The sequence below is a fragment of the Peromyscus leucopus genome, chromosome 1 (genome assembly GCF_004664715.2).
Source record: "Peromyscus leucopus breed LL Stock chromosome 1, UCI_PerLeu_2.1, whole genome shotgun sequence".
In the NCBI taxonomy this organism is placed as follows: domain Eukaryota; kingdom Metazoa; phylum Chordata; class Mammalia; order Rodentia; family Cricetidae; genus Peromyscus; species Peromyscus leucopus.
The window spans coordinates 81,390,581-81,414,266 of record NC_051063.1 but is presented as its reverse complement, the minus strand read 5'-3'; the positions used below and the strand labels follow the sequence as shown (position 1 = coordinate 81,414,266).

The window sequence follows — 23,686 nt, the reverse complement described above, 5'->3', positions numbered from 1 at the left end:
GACTTAATGTGGAGGGATAGGAAGTGTGAACAGCAAGGTTACAACTCAAAGAAGTAGGCTCTCGAGTCAGATGAAATGAGTGTTCTCAAAATACCCTGAAAAATTTTAACATGTGCAAAAGGTCACGCACTCTGTGTGGTTCTGTGTCTGTTACTGAGTCTAGCCTTAGCAATGCTTCCTCTAGAGTTAACACCAAAACTCGGTCTCCAGCTTACCCAGTACAGACGTGGCTTCCTCCCCAACACCACACAGAGACAAGGTTCTCAACTGCACATGAAATGGCTGGCCCCACGGGCCAAGAACACGGTACCACTCGAACATCATCACTACTTCTTTTTGTTTTCCTTAAATACACAGCGGGTGTCACTCCAGTGGCCCAGTCCTCCTCTTGCCTTTCTTCTGCACCATGCCCCTCCACCTCTCTGGGGAGCTCTTTCGGCAACAGAAAGGGTGTGGTGTGGTGAGAGGTGGCTGTGGTATCACAGCCAAGCTGAACAGTTTGAATACAGGCTTTGTACTCTGCAGCTGTGTGGTCTCAGGCAGTCTCCCTACCCTTCTCTTGCCAGCGTCCCTCATCTGTAAAATGGAAGCATTAGTACTGCCTACTCCTAGGCTGTTCTGAAGGCTAAGTGAACTAGGACTTGGGGAGAATTCAGCCCTGGGCTTGTACACAGCATCACTGCTGTGCGGAAATGCCAGTAGTACAGGAAGCCAAGATGGAAACCTGCACAGGCTTTAATTTCAAAAGACTTGGAGAAAAGACTTAAAATGGTCTAAACACACGTGCACATGCACATGTGTGTGTGTGTGTGCAACGAGCATGTGTGTGTGTGGTGATAAGCATTCCAATTATCCAGATATAATGATTATACATCATACCACCATAGACCCATAAGTATACAATTATCTATATGTCGATTAAAAATAAAAGTATATTTAAAAAGAAAATAAACTAGGTATAACATTTTGAAGTTAAAACAACCACCACATAAGCCAAATAATTCAGGAAATTCATTCTTTTGAGACTACCACCACCTTCTGTGTCTTGACGGCCATTGTGAAAGTGAGTGAGTCTGAAGGACTGCGAAGGACTTGTCCGTACTAGCTCTGAGCCTACTGGCATGGGCAAGTGCACAAGTTCATATGCAAGCACTGGGGAACAATCCTGACGCCTTGGGTGTGGCCCCCTTTTCACCCAATTCCCCCCAAGCTCCTAGTAGAGAAAGACATCCCCAGCACCCCAGCTGCTCCCCCGATGATAGAGCCCCCCTATTGTGTTTCTGATTCCTATGGTGGCTGCCAGATACAACAGCTGCCCACGTCCCCCACCTCCAGGCCAAGGGCCCCCGGAAGCACTGCTCTTACCCCAAGAGAGACTCTTCGAGCTGGGCTGAAGCCTCCTGCATGTTTTGGGCGAGTGCTGTCAGAGGAAGCTTTTTCTGTAAGGCAAAGACAAGGTGGGTTTTTATCTGATGTTTTGTTCCCACTGGGCTGCTTCAGGTCACTTTTTGTACCCCTGCCCTCCAGGCAACCTGCACAAGGAAGAGAGCTGTCCCTGGGGCTCAGCCTGTGGCTGTCCTTGAACTAAATTAACTTAGGTGCCTGGCACACAGGGTGTGTTCAGCACATGGGGAGTGCCCCCACATGGCATGTGCTCACCAGGGGCTCGGCAGCTGCTACTGTTGCTGCTGCTATTACTGTTACTAATTAATCAGGTGCATAGAGACTGAGTATCCCTTATCTGAAATCTTGAGACCAACAAGTGTTTCAGATGTTTAAACTTTGGAATATGTGCACTGCCTTTACTGGCTAAACATCCCCAACTTGAAAATCTAAAATGTGAAATGGTCCAAAGTCTATACTCATACATTTCAAGGCATTCTGGATTCAGATTTTAATTTTTTAATTAAAATTTAAAATTATTAAAAAATAATTCGCCAGGTGGCGGTAGCACATGCCTTTAATCCCAGCACTTGGGAGGCAGAGCCAGGCGGATCTCTGTGAGTTCGAGGCCAGCCTATCTACAGAGTGAAATCCAGGACAGGCACCAAAACTACACAGAGAAACCCTGTCTCAAAAACAAAACAAAACAAACAAAAAAACCCTCATTTATTGTGAGTGGGAGGGTGCAGCTGCACCAATGCCAATGTGGAAGTCAGAAGACAGCCCGTTCTCTCCTTCTGCCTTGTGGGCTCCTGGGATTGAACTCAGGCCATCAAGGATGACAAGCACCTTTACCCGCTGAGCCATCTTGCCAGGCCTTGTTTGTTTTTTTGAGACAGGGTTTCCTAGATCCTGAGCTGGCCTTGAACTCACTATGTAGCCAAGGATGACTTTGAACTTCTGATCCCAGGGTGCTATAATTACAGGCAAGTACTGCCACACCCAGTCTTCGTGGTGCTGGGGACTGAAGCCAGGGCTTCACGCATGCCAGGCCAGTACTCTACCAGCTGAGGTAGAGCCCTAAGCCCCCAGATTCCAGAGTTTCAGATTGTGTTCTATGAATAGACCTTGTTCTCTAAACACCATCACAAGTAAATGTAGTAAAATGCTCAACTGCAAAACTTAGGCTAGAACATTCTTAATCTGGGTGACAGTCCTAAAATTCAGCTTTAAATATCTAAAAATATCTCAACAACTTTTGTGGTGTTTCTAAGCACAAAGCCAATCATTTTCCTATCAGAGATCTGTTCTTAATCAGCAGCAGAATCATTTGACCAGGGAACTCAGACCCAGAGGTGAAGTGGCTAGCCTGGAGCCTCACAGAGGTCGGATACAGTAGTGATCAGCAACAGGAGCCCCAGTGTGGCTGGCATTATCTCAGAGTATATGTAGAAGAGGCCTGGAAAGTAACAGAGGCTGCTTCTAACAACATGGTGCTTGCAAAATGATGCTTTCACTCTGCAAAGCCATCTCATTCTGTCTTCCCAGGGAAAAGGACCAATGTCAGAGAGTGCCTATTGCCTGCTTTCCTGCATGCATTGGCTTGTGCCATTTGGAAGTACTTCTAGACAGCTATCCAAGAAAGTACCAATGTGGTGGTTCTGGTAGGGGGAGGGAGAGGACAAGACTGGGACAAACTTCACTCATGTTCTTTTGTGCATTCTGAATTGAAGTTTATCCATGCGCTGGCTGGAGAGATGTCTCAGCAGTTAAAGGTACTTGTTGCTCTTCCAGAGGACCTGGGTTTGATTCCCAGCAACCACAAAGAGACCACTATTGGCTGCCATGCACTCAGAACAGAAAGATATGAGCATAACTAAAGATAATTCATGGTTTAGGTGAGCTCTTTTCATAAAGAGATGAAACATAAGATAAATGTAGTAATCAGGAGGCAGACTTTGTATAATTCTAGAACTCCATGGGTCTGTGGAGGGGAAAATTACGAAGAACCTATTTTGTAAATGTCATTCATGATCCCTAACTCTACAGCCGTGATCCTGTTTCCTGGAATACATAAACAAGGAAATTCTGCTGGACGAATCATCTTATTAATAAAAGCATCTATCCACACTGAAACTCCATGGAGAAGAACCAGGCTCCCCAGGGGTGAACAGCTCTTCTGTCACCAGAGGGAACTGAAAAGCTGTCCACTGGTGACATGTGTGCCAACAGCTGGGCGCTCCTACAGGCTCACTTAGTGAGTTCTGCTGTCCACGGAGGCTCAGAGCTGAGAAAGCTGCTCTCCATCCCTCTTCCCACCCTTTGTCTTTTCCCATGGGGTGGAGCTATTTCTGTGCCCCTGGGAGTTGTATCTGTTTCCTGGAGCCCCTCTCCACGGTATCCGCTCTCCTGAGGATCCTAATTTTTTTCACCACTGTCATGGCAACTCTTCCTGACGCTTCAAAGAGCCTTTTCTTTGGCACATTTGCTTGAGGTTGTGAAAAAACACTAAGGTACGAGACATTTCAGAAATGAGGATGCAGCCCCTTGCTCCCACTGCTGGCATGTACCCACTACCACCAGTAAGTCTCCTCTTCACAGCCAGGCACCGAGCCCTCCAAGAAGCCCACCTGACTACTTCCTCTGCTCTCTCCTCTCAGCCCTCCCACAGCATCCTATGCACGTTTTATTCACTGTGTTGTTTCACAGTTACTCGATGGCAGCATCCATCGCCCAAATGGGCCATGAGCATTTATCCATTTTGTATCTCTAGCACTCGAACACAGTAGATATTTGATAAAAAAAATTTTGGTTTGTTTTTAATGAATAGGAGTGACAGTTGGGCAGACAAAAGAAAAAGATGGGACATGGCTGTGTAAAGGACATAGATTTATTTCGGGACTGCTGGGTATGATGTGGCTGGACTGCAGTGGGAATGAGAAGAAAGCAAGGAACGAAGAAGCTGTGAGGCAAAATGGGATTAGAATACAGAGTTTAAGTCATGCCAAAGAGTCTGGATTGTATTCTAGGCAATGGTAACCAGCAGACCCCCCCCACTAGTTTTCTGGGCACCTCCATGTGTCCAGGTATGCTACCAGCACCACAGAATATTCAGCATCTTCCCACCTTGGCAACTGACTCTGATAATCAGACTGAAGACTGACTGGAAAGGATGAAAACCGGAGGCAGGAAATACGGTTCAGAAGGGAACCAGGATGATGGCCCACACAGTTCAGTTCAGGTATTCATGATAACTAGGTCTCACCTTACAGAGCAGGTAGGGACGAGGAACTTAAAGATATCCACAACGAGAGTCACAGGGCTGACTAGCAAGGCAGCTACAGGAGGGCGGAGACAAGGATGGAAAGTCAGTGGTGCAGAAGCCAGGCTGGAGGAGGAGCAGTGAGGACAGAGCAATGCCTCCGTCTGTCTCTGGGAGGCAGACCAAAGCAAGCAAGCGTTCCCAGACCCACAAGTGTATGCAAATGTCCACTCAATTTACATAACTGCAGAATCCTAACTGCTGTGCAAGCCAGGGAAAACCTTGTGCCCTGTAAGTAGCCGTGGGAAACAAAAAAAGGGTGACACAGATATTTGCAGACAGCCGAGCTCTTCCTTCTGTGATGTCTGGTGACTAACGAAGCCACAAACGCTGGCTTCCCGGTGTGTCACTGAACTGTCATTTGAATGCGGCTCCCAGATGCATCTAATACTCACATGTCTCCTCTCGGCATCGGTGCCATGCTGACCCTGGAAGCATGCTATCAACCGTTTATGCGAATGGTGGCACATTGACCGCACAGTGTCCAGGCGCCGTTCGATCTGTCAAAGCAGAGACAAAGAGCCATTTAAAGGTCTTAAGGAGAAATTTAGTCTCTTCCACGTTTGGTGTGTGCATGGAGGCAGGAAAAGCAAGCTGCAGTAAAACTCCACAGCTCTCGGGTGTTGACAGACAGCTCCTATTCACTCACACCACGGTTCTCACGGTTCTAGGTGCTGACACCTAGAGTGCTGGGTTGCAGGAGGCTGTCTTGTACACTGTGGTGTGTTCAGCAGCATCTCTGGCCTCTACCTATTAGATGCAAGGAGTACTCCACTCAAGATGTCAATATCTCCAGGAAAGCACAGAGCTGATTTCCTTATACTTAAATGTTCTAGACCCCTCCAAAGCTGAATCTCCTCAGGCTAAAAAGACAATCATGACTATGTCTACGAGGCCAAGTAGTGGCAGTCAGTTTCCTGGCCAGAGCACCATCAAAGTTCTGGTCCAATCAAACAAACTCCTATTTACAGTCACATGGGAAAAGTCAATAGCAGCACCAGAAGCATGGGCAATGGGGTTTTCCCCACAGGGCAGCAGACCCAAAATCCATGTAGCACAACCAAAACAAGATCAGTATCCAAAACCTTCTTCCACATTAGGTTTCAGATAGGTTTTGGTTCCTATTTTAAAGGGGCCCCCTCAGCAGAATGGACACCCACACATACTGATGAAATACTGATCCAGAGACCCACACATCTTGAATAGCCTCTGAAAATAAGACTGCTGGAATATAGCTGTTTATGGCAAAGAGGGCTGCTTGTTACAGGAAGGAATGTCAAAAATGTGTGTTCTGATGACTCATGAAGAGTGAGAGCAAGCCTCAGGGACGCTTTCTATTCTCATGAAAAGTCAGCAAACTCAAAGCAGAATACATTTGGACCCCTAGTCTGCTTTGTGTCTGTTTCTCAAAGGTACCTGGACACTAGCAGCTTCTCTTCAGGTCCAAGCCCCATTCATCAGGACTGTGACCTGTAGACAAGTTGACATTCAGGAGCACGTGCCATAGCACCGCCCCATCTACAGTGGCCACAGGTTAGAGCATTAGAAACCTAGCAGTCTCCTCCATCTGCCACAAGAGCAAATGAATCACTGGACTGGAACTTTTTACCAACATGTCAACGCCATGAGGACAGGAACCCTGTCTGTTTTGTTCACTGGTCTCCCCCACGTGCCTGGTCCAGTGGCTGCCACAGGATCAGAAGGTTTCTACTTTTGACTATGGTGGACAAGTACCTAGAACTCTCCTGTGCCTGATATTAGAAAAGCAACAGGGAATACACTCCAGTCTCTGCCTGCTGAGATTCACAGCCTTCTGGGGCATCACCATACTACTAAAATAAAAGGCAGCTCTGGCAGACAAAGATGGGGGAAGAAGGCAGTGTTACCTCAGAGGCAGGCTAGCAACACATTGCTGGTGGCCTGGAGTATCTAACAGAGCAAAATCAAACCCCCTCTCTCGGGGTCCACTGTCAGGGCTCCCCACCATTTGGTTCATTTTCTCCTTAGTCCTCCCATTAACCCATGGGGCAGAGACTGTCAACATCCTCACTGGACAATGGTGGAAACTTAGACACTGGGGGACTAACTCAACCCTAGGCCACAGGGCCAGTTGGAGGCAGACCTGGAAGTAGAGTTAGCACTGGAAACCACTGTTTGTTTGTTTGTTTTTTTCCTCCTTCAAATTAGAAACAGCAGAAAAGAGAGAGGGAAAACATCTGTAGCACTTAACAACAGACAACGAAGAACAGTCTGTGTTACCAAACCAGTGTGTTTGAGAGGGGCAAAACTTTCACAGCCCACAGACGATGCTGGACAGCTACCCTGAGTGCCGTCAGGCCGCGGTCCTCCTCCAGCTGCAAGGGCCTAATCTCAGAACTTCAAGGATTAAATGAGATCATGTATATTACTGGGGCAGGATGGCATGAAAACCTAGCTAAAACTTGGCCAACACAAACCGTACTTCAGGAAGTCAGAAAATGAATTTAAGATACATGCCCGAAACTAAGAACTGTCAAGAATGTAATTCTTTAACAAATCTTTCTTGTTTTGTTTTCTGAGACAAGGTCTGACTATATAGCAGAAGCTGGCCTTGAACTTAGAACCTCCCTGCCTTTAAAAAAAAAAGCTTTTAAAAATGTACCAGGCTAGAGGGAAAAACATAGGCTTCTACTGCTCTAGGTCTCAATTCCCAGCACTAAAACCCAGCTCAAGTGGCCCTCCACATCCATGGATTTAACACCATGGATTAAATAACATTCAAAGCAAAAAATTTTTTTGCGAGATCATGTGTGTACTTTTGCTGCTGTTCTCCAAACAACACAGCATAAGAACTATGCACAGAGCACTAACATCTTTTAAGGCTCTGTGAATAATCAAGAGGGATTTAAAGTACAGATGAGGCTGGGATGAGGCTAAGTGGCAGAGTACTTGCCCACTGTAAGTGAATAAATAAATAAGGATGCCATCAAAAGGATATGCACAAGAGAAGTTCAAATGTTGCATTGTTTTGTATGAGGACATCCAGAATTAATCTGTCCACGGAAACCAAAATGGTGGCTGACACAATTTGAGATGTTTGACAGGCTGTGGTGAAAGGAAGCCCTTTCTGACTTCTCCCAGTTCCTTTTCTCCACGGGAAGGGATAGACAGTCTTTTGGGACCAGACTCTTGGTCTTTAGAGCCTCACTTGAGTAGACAGACTGCTGTGTAAGCTAAGGAACCACAAGGCAAGCAGACAGGATGAACAGGTTAACAGACTCCATGCAGCAGAGGCTCGCCCACCCTGAGCCTTCTGCAGTTGTGGAGATGTGAACAGAGATGAAACATAAAAGGCCCCAGTGTCTTCTCCAAGACCAAAGTCAGGGAAACTTCTTGACAGATGGAATACAGTGGCCATGGCCAAAGTCTCCTGGCAGGAAAAGGAAGGAAGGTCTGAGCTGACAACACGAAGCATCCCAGACCTCCAGGTGATTATGCTAGATCTGGCCATATCAACACAAGCCTAAACTCCCAAGACCCAAGCAACCCAGAGATGGGGAGAAACAGCATGAACAAGAGAGGATCGTCAAAGCTCTAGGTTGGAGCCACTGGGGCCTCCAGCAGTGGGCAGGACCTGTCCCATTAGGGGAAACATCACAGCAGTGGATCAGAGTGGCAGCCTGCCCAGGGCCTGTGGCCAGGCCACCATGCCAGTGGACTGACTGGGCCCCACCCCATCCCAACACCTGGCACTTGGGAGCAGGACTAGCCCCATGTGAACTCCACAACATGACAGAGGGTTTCGGATCCCCTTCCTCTCACCATCCCATCCCATGCCTCTCCGTCCCTACTCAACCCCCTGCTAATTAGTGATTCTCTTCCACCTAGAAAGAAGAAGTGAAAGGCCTCACAAGTGCCAAGTCTCACCATGTCTATGTCACCCCGGCCCCCAAGTCCCTCCTTCTAACCATCTCCTCCGTTAGGCTGGGAACCCAGGGCTTGTGCATGCTAGGAAGTGCTTTACCAGAGTCACACTGCCAGTCCTAGATCTACCATTTGTTTTCATTTCACATCTTTAAAGAGACGGTTTTAAGACTATTTTGACAGGCCTGGAGGTGAAGACCTCATCAGAGGCTAAGGCAGGAGGATTCAAGTTCAAGGCCTGGAAGGGCACAGAGTAAGTTCAAGGCCAGTCTGGGCCAAGCAGTGAGACCCTGTCTTAAAAAAGAAGACAGCTAGTGGTGTAGCTCTGTGGTAGAGCGCTTACCCAGCATGCATGCATGCATGTAGCCTGGGATGTGATCCCTAGTCCAGAGGAAAAAATGTATTTTGTTACCTGTAGCAGATCTTCACTGAGGACTTCTGTTTTCTCAGCTCTATGGGAAAAATGAAAATCAGAATTAGAAGTGCAGGAAAAGTAACCTGTGAAACTTAAATATGGGTAACCGGGGATTTCCAACTGAACAGGCAGGAGGAAATTTACATCAGAGGGCAACTTAAGCGAAACCAAACAAAAAGACTGAACGGCAATCCAACACAAGAGGCCATGGTGTGGGGCAGCAGCCCTCAGCCTGCTGTGGAGAGTCACTCACAGCCTTTCTCCAGGGCTGGTCACACAGATTCTAGACTGACTCTGTGTGTCCGGAGTGCGGCCCTGCATTATGGAAGTCCACACAGGCGGTGCTTTGAGAACCATCTTCTGACGGCTCAACTTCAGGCGCTAAAATGATCATATCTAAGTTTACACAGCCAGCCCTACGAGAAAAGTCTGTCCTAAATCTCCAAAGCTTGGGCCTCACACACCACAGTAGCAAACGTTCCTCCTTTAATTTCAAAGGGAAACAAAGCTAGTTGCCAGGGTTCTCTCTGTAGTGCTCAGAGCAACTACTAGATTCGCTGAACTTCACAGAGAATGGGATGCAGCCAGCTATCAGAAGAAGGCATGCCTAGGCTGCTGGAGTCCAAAGCTGAAGAAAACTGCCCAGAGACCCAATTGCTAAAGGCTGGCTGCAATTTTAGGAAGGTAACTCTTAGTAGATCTAGTTGGAGAAGCTAGGTCATTGGGCAGCCCTTGGGTAAGACTTGGGGATCCCAGCCCTTTCCCGTCTCTCTTGTTTATGTTTTTGTTTTGTTTTGTTTTGACACCATGCAGTGAGCAGGTCTTGCTTGTATTCCCATGATATTCTGTGCCACCACAGGCCCAAAGCAACAGAGCCAAACAACCAAGGACTTAAACCTATGAAGCCATGAGCCAAAATAAACCTTTCTTCCTTATTTGTTTGACATGGGTATATGTGCATATGTGTCCATGTTCCCAAGTGTATGGAAGCACATGTGTGCACAGGTACACATGCATGTGAAAGCCAGGGGTCGATGCCTAGTGTCTTCCTCCATTGTTCCCCACCTTATATACTGAAGCAGTGTCTCCCACTTGAACCCGGAGCTTATGGATCCAGCTAATCTAGCAAGGAGTCTTGTCCTGAGGATGCCACATCAGGCTACCACACTCACCAGTTTTTTTACCTGATGGCTGGGGGGCCTCAAGTCTGGTCCTCACAATCCCTTGGCAAGCACCTTACCCACTGAGCATCTCACCAGCCACTCTTTCCTCAAAGTCCTTGCCAGTACTTTGTCACAAGCAGAAAATGCTTTTCTCTGCAGTTCACAGGGCTGCTTATTGACATATAAAACCCGAAATTACTAGAGTCTAAAGTATTATTTGGGGATTGTGGTTCAATTAATGATTTGAGAAATTGTTTGCAATACCTACCAAATTTCCATTAAAAATGAACAAGGAGAGTTTCAAGGAAAAAGAAAATTCTGAATAGTTAGGGGAGTTTAGAAGAGGCCCAATGAACTAGAAATTGGAGGCCCTCCCTGACTTTCAAGACAGGGTTTCACTATGGAACACTGGCCCAGAACTTACTATGTAGACCTGGCTGGTCTTAAATTTAGAGATCCTGACTCCCAAATGCTGGGGCTAAAGGTGTGTACCACATACCTTGCAGAAATGACTTTTTTTTTTTTTTTTGCTTTTCCAAGACAGGGTTTCTCTGTGTAGTTTTGATACCTGTCCTGGATCTCGCTCTGTAGACCAGGCTGGCCTCAAACTCACAGAGATCCACCTGGCTCTGCCTCCCAAGTGCTGGGACTAAAAGCGTGCACCATCACCGCCAGGCAGAAATGACTTTTTAATAAACTATGGCAGAATGTAGGGCTGCATAATCTTAGTCTTGACCCAATATAAAAGAAGGAAAAACTGGCCAAAAAGTGAGGGAGACCATTAGAATGACCTGAAAACACGGCTCAGAGTAGCCCATGTGTGAGCAAAGGAGAGAAGTATCAGTGCCCCTGCAGCCTACGCTGGGGCCAGTGGCGTGTTTACTGCAATGGGCATTGCTACCGAAGATTCCAGCACCAGGTGTGACGCAGTGCCCCAGTTAACCTGGAGGCCTAGAGGAGTGGCTCACTTACCACATTCTGCAGGTCACCAGAACTCTGCCCTGATTCAAATGCCTCCCTGGACCAGAGGGGCAGAGGCTGCAGAGAGAGCCAAAGCCCCAGTGAGCAGGAGTGGATCTCTGAACTCCATGCAGGGCCAGAGCAGCAGTCAGCACTCTCAGCCTTGGCTTGAGTGGCCTGGACATTGCTGAAGTGCAGGGAAATGCAACAGCCCCCCACACCCCCCCCCACACACACTAGGAGATCAAGCATGTACTTCAAAAGAGGCCTGAGGTTAGTCTTGAGGGAGAGCACCTGGCATGAGACCCATCTCTTGCCACAGCCTCGTCCCTCCTTTAGTAAAAGGCCATCCTGAATTGTATATAACTTTTCCTTTTTCCTCTCTCACCAGGACCCAGAAATCTGTACAGGGCCCTGTAAGCTTTGGTCTGAACCTACTTCAATTCTGAAGCTGCTTAGTCCCAAGGCCTATTAAACATTCTCACAAATCTAAAAGAAGGGAATAAAAGTGAGAAGAGCAAATCTGTTGTTTTACAAAAAACGAACATCTAACACATAATAAATAAGCAGAGTGAATCTTGTTCTAATCCCACTGTGGGCGTTCGATGTAACTTAGAGGTGTGCTTTAGCTGGTCACTGTGTGCGGTTTTCTCCACTTCCTTGTTCAGTGACCTCCTACGGGAGAACTTGAAATCAAACATGAGGGCTGGGTACAGCTTAGATAAAGCCTGGCATACACAAGGCCCTAGGTTCAACCCCTAGGACTGAAAGTACAAAAACAGAAAAATAAATATAATACAATCACCACAAACAATTCAAATTACTGCTTTTTAAATTTTTGGTTGCTTGGAAATTTTTATTTTTAAATTTGTTTTGGTTTTGTTTTTTGAAGCAGAATCTTACATAGCCCAGGCTGGCCTCATTATGCAGTTAGTATGGTCTTGAACTTTTTTCTGGTCCTCCTGCTTCTACCTTCCAAGTGTTGGGACTATAGAGGTATATTATCATACTGTCCTTTTTTAAATTTTGGAGATCTAGGTTTTTAAGACTTATGTATTTATAAGCACAGTGATATAATAATGTGTGGGAGGCCAGCTTCCACCTTTTAAAAGGGTTCCTATGAGGAGGAGAGAGGGATAAGAAACTTTTAGATAGAAAGATAGTGAAGAGGAGAAAGAAACACAGGATAGCTTCGAGAGGACCTGGATCAAAACCCAATGGCCCCTTCTTCAAAAGGGCTTTTTATAACAATGCTAAGGGGCAAGGCAAAAGACCTTCCCCTTGCTAGATCAAAGCACACTGCACAACCAAGTGTAGACCCTTCCAAACACCTGGTAACCATGCCTGTGGTCAAATCATCCCCTTATGCAGCCCTGCCTGGTAAAGCAAGCTTAAATTCTCAGACCCTGAGTAAGTTCTCACTAGGAAACCTCTGTGGGTCTCTACAATAACAACAAATAAAATTAAGCAAACATAAACACAAAGGAAGTAATAACTTTTACAAAAAAACCCTAAAAATGAAAGGCTCATTAGGAAGACACTCACAATACACTAATATACTGAGGTACAAATGATTAATTCTAATAATTCAAATATCAAATAGCAATATAGCCAAAAATTATACCATGACTGTACTGGGAGAATAGCGGAGCAGAAGTAGGGAGAGGGTCTACAAGAGTCCTCTAAATCAAAGAATAGCAGTTTACACATACTGCTAGTTTATAAACACAAATAGAAGTTTATAAACACAAATAGAAGTCACTGTCATAATAAATGGCTGTAATTCCTTACTAGCTGCTTCTGGGGCTGGAGACTCTCTAGAAAAGTAGAGGGAGAACCTACTGTATTTGGTGACAAGTCTTTCTCTCTTACAATTACATGCATATCTCTCTCTCTCTCTCTCTCTCTCTCTCTCTCTCTCTCTCTCTCTCTAGTTGTGTTGAAGATCAGGCTTGGGGCTTTGCAATCAGGCAAACAATTTATCAATAAACTATAATCCTCGCCCAAATGGTGGAGAGGCAGAAGTTGAGGTCAGGTGTCTTCTTGGACCTCCACCTTATTGTTTTGGATCAGAGCTCTCCAATTCTGCCAGGCCGGTCAGCAATCTCCACCTCCTCAACACTGGTGTGAACCACCACATTTTGCTTTTTCTGTGGGTGCTCGGGGAAATCAAATGTAGATCCTCAGGCTTGCACAGCAAGAGCTTTTAAGACTGAACAACCTTAACAGCTCACCCACCCGACATTTTAAAAACAGTGTGTTGCCAGACAGTGGTGGCACACACCTTCAATCCCAGCACGTGGGAGGCAAAAGCAGGCTGATCTCTGTGAGTTCAAGGCCAGCCTGGGCTACAGAGTGAGTTCAAGGAAAGATGCAAACCCTGTCTCAAAAAACAAAAAACAAAAACAAACAAACAAACCAGTATGTTACTTATATTTTTATATGGTGAGCTTTGTATGGTTAGAATTAGCTATTACTTAAGGCAATGGGTGCAATATCAGTATCTACAATAGCTAACAGAGTAACAAAATATTCAAGCCCTCAAAGTACCCAAAATAGAAAGGAAATCTGCAATATTAGTATTCTTTTCCCAAATTAACTGGATCATTTGCTTTAAATTTAGAGATGGAACGGCAGAGATGGCTCAGAGGTTAGGAATACTGGCTGTTCTTCCAGAGGGCCTGAGTTCAATTTTTAGCGCCCACATAATTGCCTATAACTCCAGTACTAGGAGATCCAATGCTTTCTTTTGGCTTCCTCAGGCATCAGGTAAGGCACCAGGTAAGCACATGGTATACAGATATAAATACAGGCAAAACATTCACATACATAAAATAAAATAATTTAAAAATAAATGACTGAATTTATGGACAATTGATCTGTAAAGTATTGGAAGCTGAGAAATACAATGTATGTATTATGTTAAAGAGTTAACAACATACTGTTTAAAAATGAATCTGCCTGTTTTTGTCTTTGTAGATACTTCTTACTACATTTACAAAATTACTTTTAGAAAATGAATCAATGTGGATCTTAGTCAGATACTAGAGTTCACTGAAATTATTAAAAACAACCTAGAAATTAGGAAACATTGTTTTAAATTGCTTATCCTGTTTGTGGAGTGTAATTGGCAAATGAACAGCTTCCTCCACACAGGGATTCTCTGCTGGCCTGTGCTAGCTCTACTTCAGTTGAGAATCACTAATCCAGTCTGCCCTCTTAAGGTGATGATGGTCCAGGGCTCTATGCTCAATTGTTTTTCATTAGTGTATATTGGTGACACTGTCCAACACGTGTATAAAAGACTTCAATTTTACTTACACTACTCAATGTATATTCTCCAGCCCTACTTGGTGGTCCCTTCCTATTTCCTAACAGTCTCCTTTCTGTTTTTAGGAACAATTACTTAAGGCATTCATCTTTACCAGAGATGTAAATTTCTTACCTGGGGGAAAGCCAGCAATTATTCAGAATCCCGGCCGAAGTGCACACTCAGTACGGAAGCAAACCAGCTATAAAAGTTTGCAAGATTTCCTAAGGTGTATTATATTTATTGACTATAGTGCTTTCTCACAAGGTAAATGTGAATTGGGCAAACTCTGACTGATTGCCATTATTTTTAACTTGTTACAACAAAGATTGGGAACAATGAATTGAACTAAGACATCTAAAGGTGGGAATAAAAAACAACTGTACAAAACAAGCCAATTGTACAAGATGTTTGCTAAGCAAGAGTTTTGAGCCAGACATCTTGCTACAGACTTCAACTCTGTACTGTCAGAGCCTCTTTGTGTTCAATGTTCTGTGCTTGAAAATACTCCAGAGTTTCCTGTCTGTAACTGGAAACAATAACACTCAGGAAGGAACTTCCCACTCGCCATGCTACGCTGGGGCTTGTTTTTTCCTATGCAGGCCACTCTGCCGTCTCACAAGGCATTCACATACAGCTTATTCCACACAGAGGATTTTTTTTCTTTTTCTTTTTTTAAATTTGTATGTGTATTATATGCATATATGCATACATGTGTGTACAGGGAGGCCAGAAAAGGACATCAGGTGTCTTCTATCAATGAGACCTGGAGGTCACAGTTTTGGTTGGGTGGCAATTAAGCTCCAGGAATCTGTTGGTCTCTGTGTCCCCTTACAGGAGTTACAGACTTTTATGTGGCTGCTGGGGATACTCAAACTAAGGTCATGTTTATTCAGCATGTGCTCTGATCTGCTGAGCCACCGTACATCACTCTAAACTACTACCTCCCCAGGCAGGATATTTCCCGTAGTTTTTCTGAAGTCTTAAGATTTCTCCCTATAGAACTCTCAAGGCCTCAGAGGAGTGTTGTGTGTGCCTTCACATGCTTTCCTGGCCCTGGATGAGGTCTGGGAACATTCAGCCCTCCAATTATGGCCAACAGCAAGCTTTATTCAGCCCACTTAGTGGGCAAAGAGAAAAACATGAGTATTTCCAAACTGAAGCATTCAACTTACAAAAGCAGAAAATGCTCAGAGTGGTGCATAAAAACCTTCTAGTTGGTTTGACAATACTCACATGGAGTCATGGACTGATGTCTGGTGACACCCACACACCAAATGCCACTGTTGTAAACTGCCCTCTTGTCTCCTGCGATGCGCACCACTACACAAACACTTGCCTAGAACATCTGTTATGGGAACCACAGGCTTCCTAGTCATGGCTAGTGACCCGGAAGTGCACACTTGTGAGCTTCCAAGCACTGAGCACTGCTGACCTGACGGTGGCATTCCGTCTCTGAGAGCAGTCATCACTCCTCCCGTGCTGCCCTGAGTGCAGAATTTACCTGCCACACAGTGAGGGATCCTCACTGGATGATGGGTTCTGCCAAAAACAAACTTTTACTTCAAAGGAGGCAATAAAAGATTCCAATGGAACTAGGCAGAAAAGCAGACACGGAGTAGAGGACTGCCTTCCCCAGCAAAACCCACAATGACTAAAACCCAACCAGGGCATTATTTTTCAAAGTAAAGTTTAAAAAATTAGGAGCAAAGAAATGAGGATGGTACTGCAGGCCTGAATCCAGTGCTCACACTGGGGAGGCAGGAGATCAGGAGTTCAAGGTCATCCTCAGCTAACAGCAAGTTTAATGCCAGCCCCAGCTGTATTAAGATTATATCTATCCTCCCCTGCGTTGCTCTAAACTTAAACTAGTGATTCCCAACCAGAAGTGACTGTGGCCTTACCACCTAACACCCTGAGGGCATCTAGTTTGAGCTTGTGCTGGGAGGTTGCAACTGGTGTCTGGAGAGTGGAAGATGTGTTGGCCAATCGTCCCAACAAGCTGCTTTCTGCTAATCAGTGCAGAGAACCAGGGTCAGAGTCACCAGCTTGCATTAGTTCCCCACTGCTGATTGGAACAGACTGCCACAAACTGAGTAGCTTAAAAATACACATGCATTATCTTGTCATTCTGAAGGTCAAAAGTTCAAAGTAGGGCTCACTGGGCAGAAATCCAGGTGTTAGCACTGTCAGGCTCTTTTCTGGACACTCAGAGGAGAATCCACTTCCTTCCCTTTCCAGCTCCTGGAAGCCACCCACATTCCTTGGCCCTTTTCCTGTACTGTTCAGGCCAGCAACACGAAATGTGTACTCCGTGCTTTTCTTCCCAGTCACAGCCTCCTCCACAGAACTGTCAGTGACCTCCTCCTTCCATAGTTACAGATCCTCGTGATGACAAGGGGTCCACCTGTAAACCCAGTGTAATTGCCCCTCCATATGTGGACAGCCTTGGCTCCCTTCTGCTCTAACCAAGTCACACACGCACAGGTTCTGGAGATGATTGTGTGGACGCCCGTAGAGACAGCAGGCATCCTTCTGCCACCACAGATCCTACATATGGCCAGTGCCAAGGCTGAAGAACCTGATTTCCATGACACACTCACACAAATATGGAATCATGCATATATGACACCTACCCACATAGGTCCCAACAGGAAGACACACCTGAGGAACATTCTCACGGGTCAGAACCCTCAGCCTACCTCACTGCTTTCAGGGCCTAGTGTGTGCTATCACTATTTAGATGCACTGATCGTCACTGAATGAAATTAAGGCAGTGTTTCCCAAGTCCTTTCTGTGGAGTCTACCTGACTGTGACTTAAGTCAGGTCCAGAGTATCAACCTCCATGTCACAAAGAATTCTACAAAGGCTGTAGGATACCTCTAAGAGCCCCACTGGTGGCTGAGACATCACAGCTAAGCTTGCTGGGTGTATCTTAGGCCCTGATGAGCTGCCCCACCTCTGGTCTCTCACTCAGTTCTTACAACAACTCTACGAGGTGGCAGCTACTACTACCTCCATTTCAGGCTGAGCAAAGTGAGGCTCTGGAAGTAACTTGCCTACAGCCACAGCATTAGAGGCAGAGATTCAAATTAAACCCGGCGCACCTCCTCCTCGAGCCTTACATAGTGGTTTGTTTACTCCAGAGTTCAGCAAGCTACATCTGCATGCCAAAGCCAGTCAGAGAAGCTAAGAGAGTTTGTATTTTTAAATAGGAAGAAGGAAGAGGAGGAGGAGGAGGAGGTTTTATAGTACTTGAAATTCAAATGTCAGCATGCTGTGTCTGTATATGTGTGATGGTGTTATATATATATGGTGTTAAACTTCAACTTGCCACAACTTGAAATCATCTGAGAAGAACGCCTCAATTGAGGAACTGTCTAGATAGGGTGGCTTGTGGGCATGTCTGTGGGAGATTGTTTTTTTGTTTTTTTTTTTTTTGGTTTTTCGAGACAGGGTTTCTCTGCATAGCTTTGCATCTTTCCTGGAGCTCACTTGGTAGCCCAGGCTGGCCTCGAACTCACAGAGATCCACCTGGCTCTGCCTCCCGAGTGCTGGGATTAAAGGCGTGCGCCACCACCGCCCGGCCGGGAGTTTGTTTTGATTGTTGGTCAATACAGAAGAACTTAGCCCATTGTGGGTAGCACCATTCCCTAGACAGGGGATCCTGAACAATGTAAGGGGAAAAGCAAGCCTAGAGCAAAAGAAACAGCAATAAGCAGACAACATGGGGCACCCGTGTCTCTCTGCTCTTGACTGTGGATGTGATGTGATCATATGCTTAAGCTCGCAGCTTGTTTTCTCCTCAAGGATGGACTAGGACCTGGAATTACAAAACAAATAAACCCCTTCCTTCATCAAGTTGTTTTTTGGTCAGGGTGTTTTATCACAGTAACAGAAATGAGTCCAGGACAAATAAACATGGTCTATAAATAAAGTCTACTGGAGCACTGCCAGGCCTCACTGCTTTATACTACCTATGGCTGCTGGGGCAGAGCTGAGTTAGTGTGTCATCAGGGCTCCAGGTACTCACTATCAGGGCATTTGCAAAAAGCACATGCCAACCTGGTCCACACAGCAACTTTGACTTGGCTCAGCAGAGACCTTGAAAGCTAGCTTTCTTGGTATCACTCTGTGGACTGGTATATGGGGCTAGTCTCAGTTCTATTTTCTTTCTCAATATTCTGCATTATATTCAAGACGTGCCTACTAACTACGATGAGTGGCGGTGGCTGAACTTCTAACACAGCCCCAAAGCAGAGGCACAGCTCAGGGCTGGAGACAGTGGTGACAAAACGGAATGAGGAAGTAGGTCTCTCCTCATTCCACCTCCCTCCCCATCCTTCAGCACAGAGACAGTAAACTGTTTTCTCTCTGTTTATTAACAAACCAGGACAGCTCTCTATATAAAGAAGGACTCAGCTCATTTTCTTCTGGAAAGACCAAGAAAGAAATGTTCCAGGCCTGCAGACCACACTGTGCTACAGTTGCTCAGCGCTGCCAAAAGGAACCATAGATAACACATGGATTTCACTGCCAAGACTTCACCAAATTGATTCTTTTCGGAGTCGAGGCTCCTATTTCCAGCCCTGATGTGCTAACTGGGGTAAGCGAGTATACAGATGGGGTACCAATACTAACACCAAACATCAAGGCATCCCATTGTCCCGAGACCACACAGCTGCCTTCCGGTTATATGCTCCTATGTAAGATCACAGTCCTGTGCATACACCCACTTTGATATGTAATGAAAAAGAACCACCACAGAATGTTGAAATAATTTTTAATAAACTGATTTTAATTCTAGTTATCTGTGAAGAACAAGGAAGCTCTAGCCGATCAAGGCATCCCAGTGCTCTCCACAGCTGGACACTGCACACATCATGACAGACAGTGAAATCACAGGACAACTGCACATAAAGTGGATTTCAGTCCCTAGAAATTCACGTTTGTGCAACATTATCATCTCATGTTACAAACTCTTCCAAAACCCAGAGAGCTACAGGCGCGGGCTAAGTTCTTACTATTTTCTCTCACCAGCTCTGCTGTCTTCTTGAGTTGCTAAGAGGGATCTGAAATCTACTGAATTGGACTTTTGAAAATAAAAGTCCCTGTCCTACTTTAAATATCAAACAATTTGTTATACATTCCACTGAGTAGTTTCAAAGTCCTGAGTTTGCAGAACTCTAAGGGGTCATACGGGGGCAGGGAGCTCCCATGCATGGCGTGTCAAGAGGAAGGTGCTTCTCCTGGGGAAGAGCAGACAGAAAGGATGTAAGCGATGGGGGGGGGGCTAACACTTCTAAACTCTGAATCCAAGACATACTGTTTGGTCAGCTTCTCTACACTGGAGTTAAATTATTTACTTTTTACTTTAAAAGACATAAAGCCTTATCAACCCTAACAATCTTTTCAGACTATTATTTGAATCTCAGTGAATGACTAAGCCCAACAGTGACATTTTATCTTTCTCTTTCATATGTGAGCGTGTCCACAGCTTTCTGTTTGCTCGCTGGCCTTTTCCCCTCTGGCACATGAAATGGAATCTATTTGCTAGCTCTACTCTAACCACGTGGCCTAAGTCTCAAAGCTGCACCAAAACTTCTTGCCTATGGCAAGGTCCAGGGCATCTTCTCTGCCACCAGCACACTGCACTTTTCTCGGTGGTGTCCTCGAGGACTCCCCAAGTACCTCATTCCCTAGCCCATGTCAGCAGTTTGTGTCGCCCGCCTGGCCCTGGATGAGATTTTCAGATTGCAACTTTTCTTCTAGCAGTCAGAACAGGTAAGAAACATACAAGATGCTGCAAGGCAGACAGAACACGGTCACCATAGTCGGGTGAAGTTACAGGAAGGGGACCTATTTATTGCTATGTAAGGTAGCAAGAGGCCAGGAGGAACTGAAAACCACACAGAAAGTCTCCAGCAGTCTCTTAGTGGCTGAGCAATTAGCTAGTATAGAAGAGATATGAGAGGCTCTAGGGTCTACACACACACACACACACACACACACACAGAGCCAAAAGACCACAAATTTAAGTGGTCAGCTGTCCACCCCTAAGCAGCTAACTCGGTGCTGGTACATCTTGACTTTGGAAAGTGAGTTTCCACAGAAATCAAGTTATAGATGACCACTGAGCTCCCAATTCAGCTCACAAAGCTTTAGCACACAGCTGATGTAAATGGTAGCACTTGGAGGGGTCTCCTGTTTGTAGTGAGCCACTCCAGCCCCAGAGAACAGAGATGAAAAAATAAAGAGAAAAACAGTGGCTCCAACCTGAATTGTTACCACTCCTGGCACTTTGAAAATGGCCAGAAAAGGCCACTGACAGGAGCAGTAAGTGGATTAGCAGTTGGCTGGGTGGAATGGTTATCGGGTTTCACTCTCAAAGGGCATGAGGGATCTTACTCAGGGTGATGGAAAATTTACTAGAATTCAGAGTCGGGCGTGTATAACAAGTGGCTGTTATGATCCCTATACAACTGTGTGTCTCCTAATGGCACTGCAATCGCTGATGGACCAACCTCATGCAGAGGGAAGGAGTCCCAGAAGATGAGCTAAAAGCCCATCACTGAGGAACAGTGCACTGTGGGAGCATTTCTCACATATTTGTAGAGATGCTGCTGCAAACACATCCTTGCTGCCAACCACAGGAAAAGAGAGCACAGGCAATTATGTCCAGGGCACAAGACTTGATAAAGGAGGGCGCTCACCACTTGATGGATTTACTGTTGTTCTAGTTTCACTTCTGTACTGTGATAAAATACCCTGACAAAAAGCAACTCAAGGACAGGAGGTCAGAGGTTTGTATCAGCTTACAATTCCGGGTTACAGTCTATCACTGAGGGGAATTCAAGGCAGTTAACCATGTAACACACACAGTCAAGAGCAGAAGGAAATGGATGTACACATGCTCACTGGCTTGCCTGCACTCAGCTCTATTTCTCCATCCTTATACAGCCAGGAATCCCAAACCAATGGAATGGCGCCACCCTCACTGGGCTTGGTCTTCCCACACTAATTAATTTAGGACAACACTCTTCAGAAACGCCCACAAGCCAAGCAATGAGGACAATCCCTCATTGAGATTCTTCTCCTAGGTGACCCTAGCTTATGCCAAGTTGATAATAAAAGCTAATCATCACAACTACATTTTCATTGTTATTTTAGAATGTACTTCTTAAGCCAGGCATGGTGGTACACACCTTTAATCCCAGCACTCAGAGGCAGAGGCAGGTGGATCTCTGAGTTTGAGGACAGCCTGGTCTACAGAGTGAGTGCTATAATAGCCAGGGCTACATAATAGAGAGACCCTGTCCAAAAAAAAAAAAAGAAAGAAAGAAAGGGGGGAAGAAGGGAGAGAAGGAGAGAAGGAGGGAGGGAGGGAGGAAGGGAGGAAGGAAGGAGGAAGGAAGGAAGAAAAGGAAAAGAACAAAAAGAAAAGGAAACAAAAGAACAACTTCATTTACTATGGCAGCAGCCTCTTGCATCTCAAGTTTACTGACTCTCGCTCTGATAATTTTCTCTTGGGATTGACTTAATCTCATAGTATATATTGTACAACAAAAAGAACAGGCCATACCACACAGCTCAGGTACACAGCAGGTACATCATCTAGATGTGTAAGTATGCTCATAATGATTCCACAAAGATGAAATCACATTACACTTCTGAGATGTGAACCTGCCCTTAAGGGAAACATGGCTCAATATCCCCATGCCTGGACCCAACACAGAACCACTGAAAATTAGCAGCATATCCTACCTGCCTCTCCCTTTTAAATGTTCACGGTATGTATATGTGTGCATGTGCACACATGCACTTGTGTACAGCACTTTGAGCACATGTGGAGGCCAGAGGTCAATGTCAGGTGTCTTCTCTACAGCCCTCTGCCTCCCCTGTCCCTTTCCTTTAAAGAAAAAGCTCTGCAGCTGGTCCCCCAGCACAGCTGGCACCGGAAGACACTGTAGTAGAAGTCTCAAGGGAGAGCAGAGTCATGAGGACAGAGCAGCGGGACCCTGCAGAGGATAGCTACAGGTACAGCGCCAGCCTAGAGCCTCCCATACATACTCTGGGTAGAGAGCATACTCTTCCCAGCTCAGTGCTGCCCGGAGCACATCTCAAGTGTGTGACTCATGGCTGGACTACTCTTGCCTTCTTCTCTTCCAGGAAGTCAACCAGCGATAAGAATCTGGCTACGCCAGAGTCTGAGTTTCATTTCAAGGAAGGAGAGGGATTCAGCATGTGACAGGAACCAGGAACTAGGTCTGAGGGGCCAAATACCCTTGACTTTGTGTGAGTGTCCATTCCACTGTTAAAATGGTAGTCATCATTACTCCAAGATGGAAATAAAATAGTATCATACTGGTTATTTAGAAACACAATCTTTCTGGTTTTTTTTCATACTTATTTATTTTTATTTTATGTGTGTGGGTATTCTGACTGCATGTATTATATATAATACAATGTGTGTGCCTGGTACCTGCAGAGCCATTAGCGGGCACTGGATCTCCTGGAACTGGAGTTAAGGATGGTTGTGAGCCCCCATATGAGTGCTGGGAATTGAACCCAGGTCCTCTGGAAAAGCAGCCAGTGCTCTTGAACACTGAGCCTTTTCTCCAGCCCAACACCATCTCTGTGATTACGTATGTCATTTACAATGGTCCCTGGCATTGTCCTGGGACTGTCAGCTATTCAGAGGGGTACAACAAATTTGAACACCCTTCAGATTAAAAACCACATCTTACTCAAAGATGACCTTTCCCAAGTTACCGAGCCATTCAAGTTTCTCTCAGGAAGAAGGTACTGTGCAAACGGTCTCCTAGGAACAAAAGACAAGCTCTAACAGAGGGCAGGGACAGACCAGCTTTCAAGGGAAACAGAGGGGTGGGTGAGAGGGGTGGGTGTGATGACGCCTGAGGAACGGAAGTCACCACAGGGAACCACTGGCACCCAATAACCAGGACATGGAGAGTCAGGATTGGAGGTGCAGTGCAGTCCTCCATTAAAGCCTCAACATCTTAAGCTGCTGAGCAACATCAGCTGGAGGAGGCAGTTCCCAGGTGAGTGTTCACAGGGCGAGGGCCAGACTCTTCCTGGAAGCTCCAGGCCCAGAATGAACTTGCCCTAAGGCATTCAGATCTTAGATCCCCCCCCCCATTCATTTACCCAGTATTTATGGAGGACACTAAATGTCAAGAACTGGAGAGGGGGGAAAAAGACCGAAGTG

At 45.7% G+C, this 23,686-nt stretch overlaps 1 protein-coding gene across 8 annotated transcripts in view; it reads right to left on the bottom strand.

Moving 5' to 3' along the window:
- Arhgap17 (Rho GTPase activating protein 17) overlaps positions 1-23,686 on the bottom strand; it is an 88,264-nt gene that overhangs the window by 40,433 nt on the left and 24,145 nt on the right. For 7 of the 8 annotated variants that reach the window (XM_028867885.2, XM_028867883.2, XM_037210872.1 and 4 more), the window contains exons 2-4: positions 9,021-9,060; positions 5,101-5,205; positions 1,366-1,439 (exon numbers count right to left, since the gene is read on the bottom strand). In XM_028867885.2, coding sequence (XP_028723718.1) covers positions 1,366-1,439; positions 5,101-5,205; positions 9,021-9,060 — 219 coding nt within the window. Of the gene's footprint in view, positions 1-1,365; positions 1,440-4,648; positions 4,722-5,100; positions 5,206-9,020; positions 9,061-23,686 lie in introns of those variants that run through there. The other variant, XM_037210867.1, reaches the window with a different exon arrangement.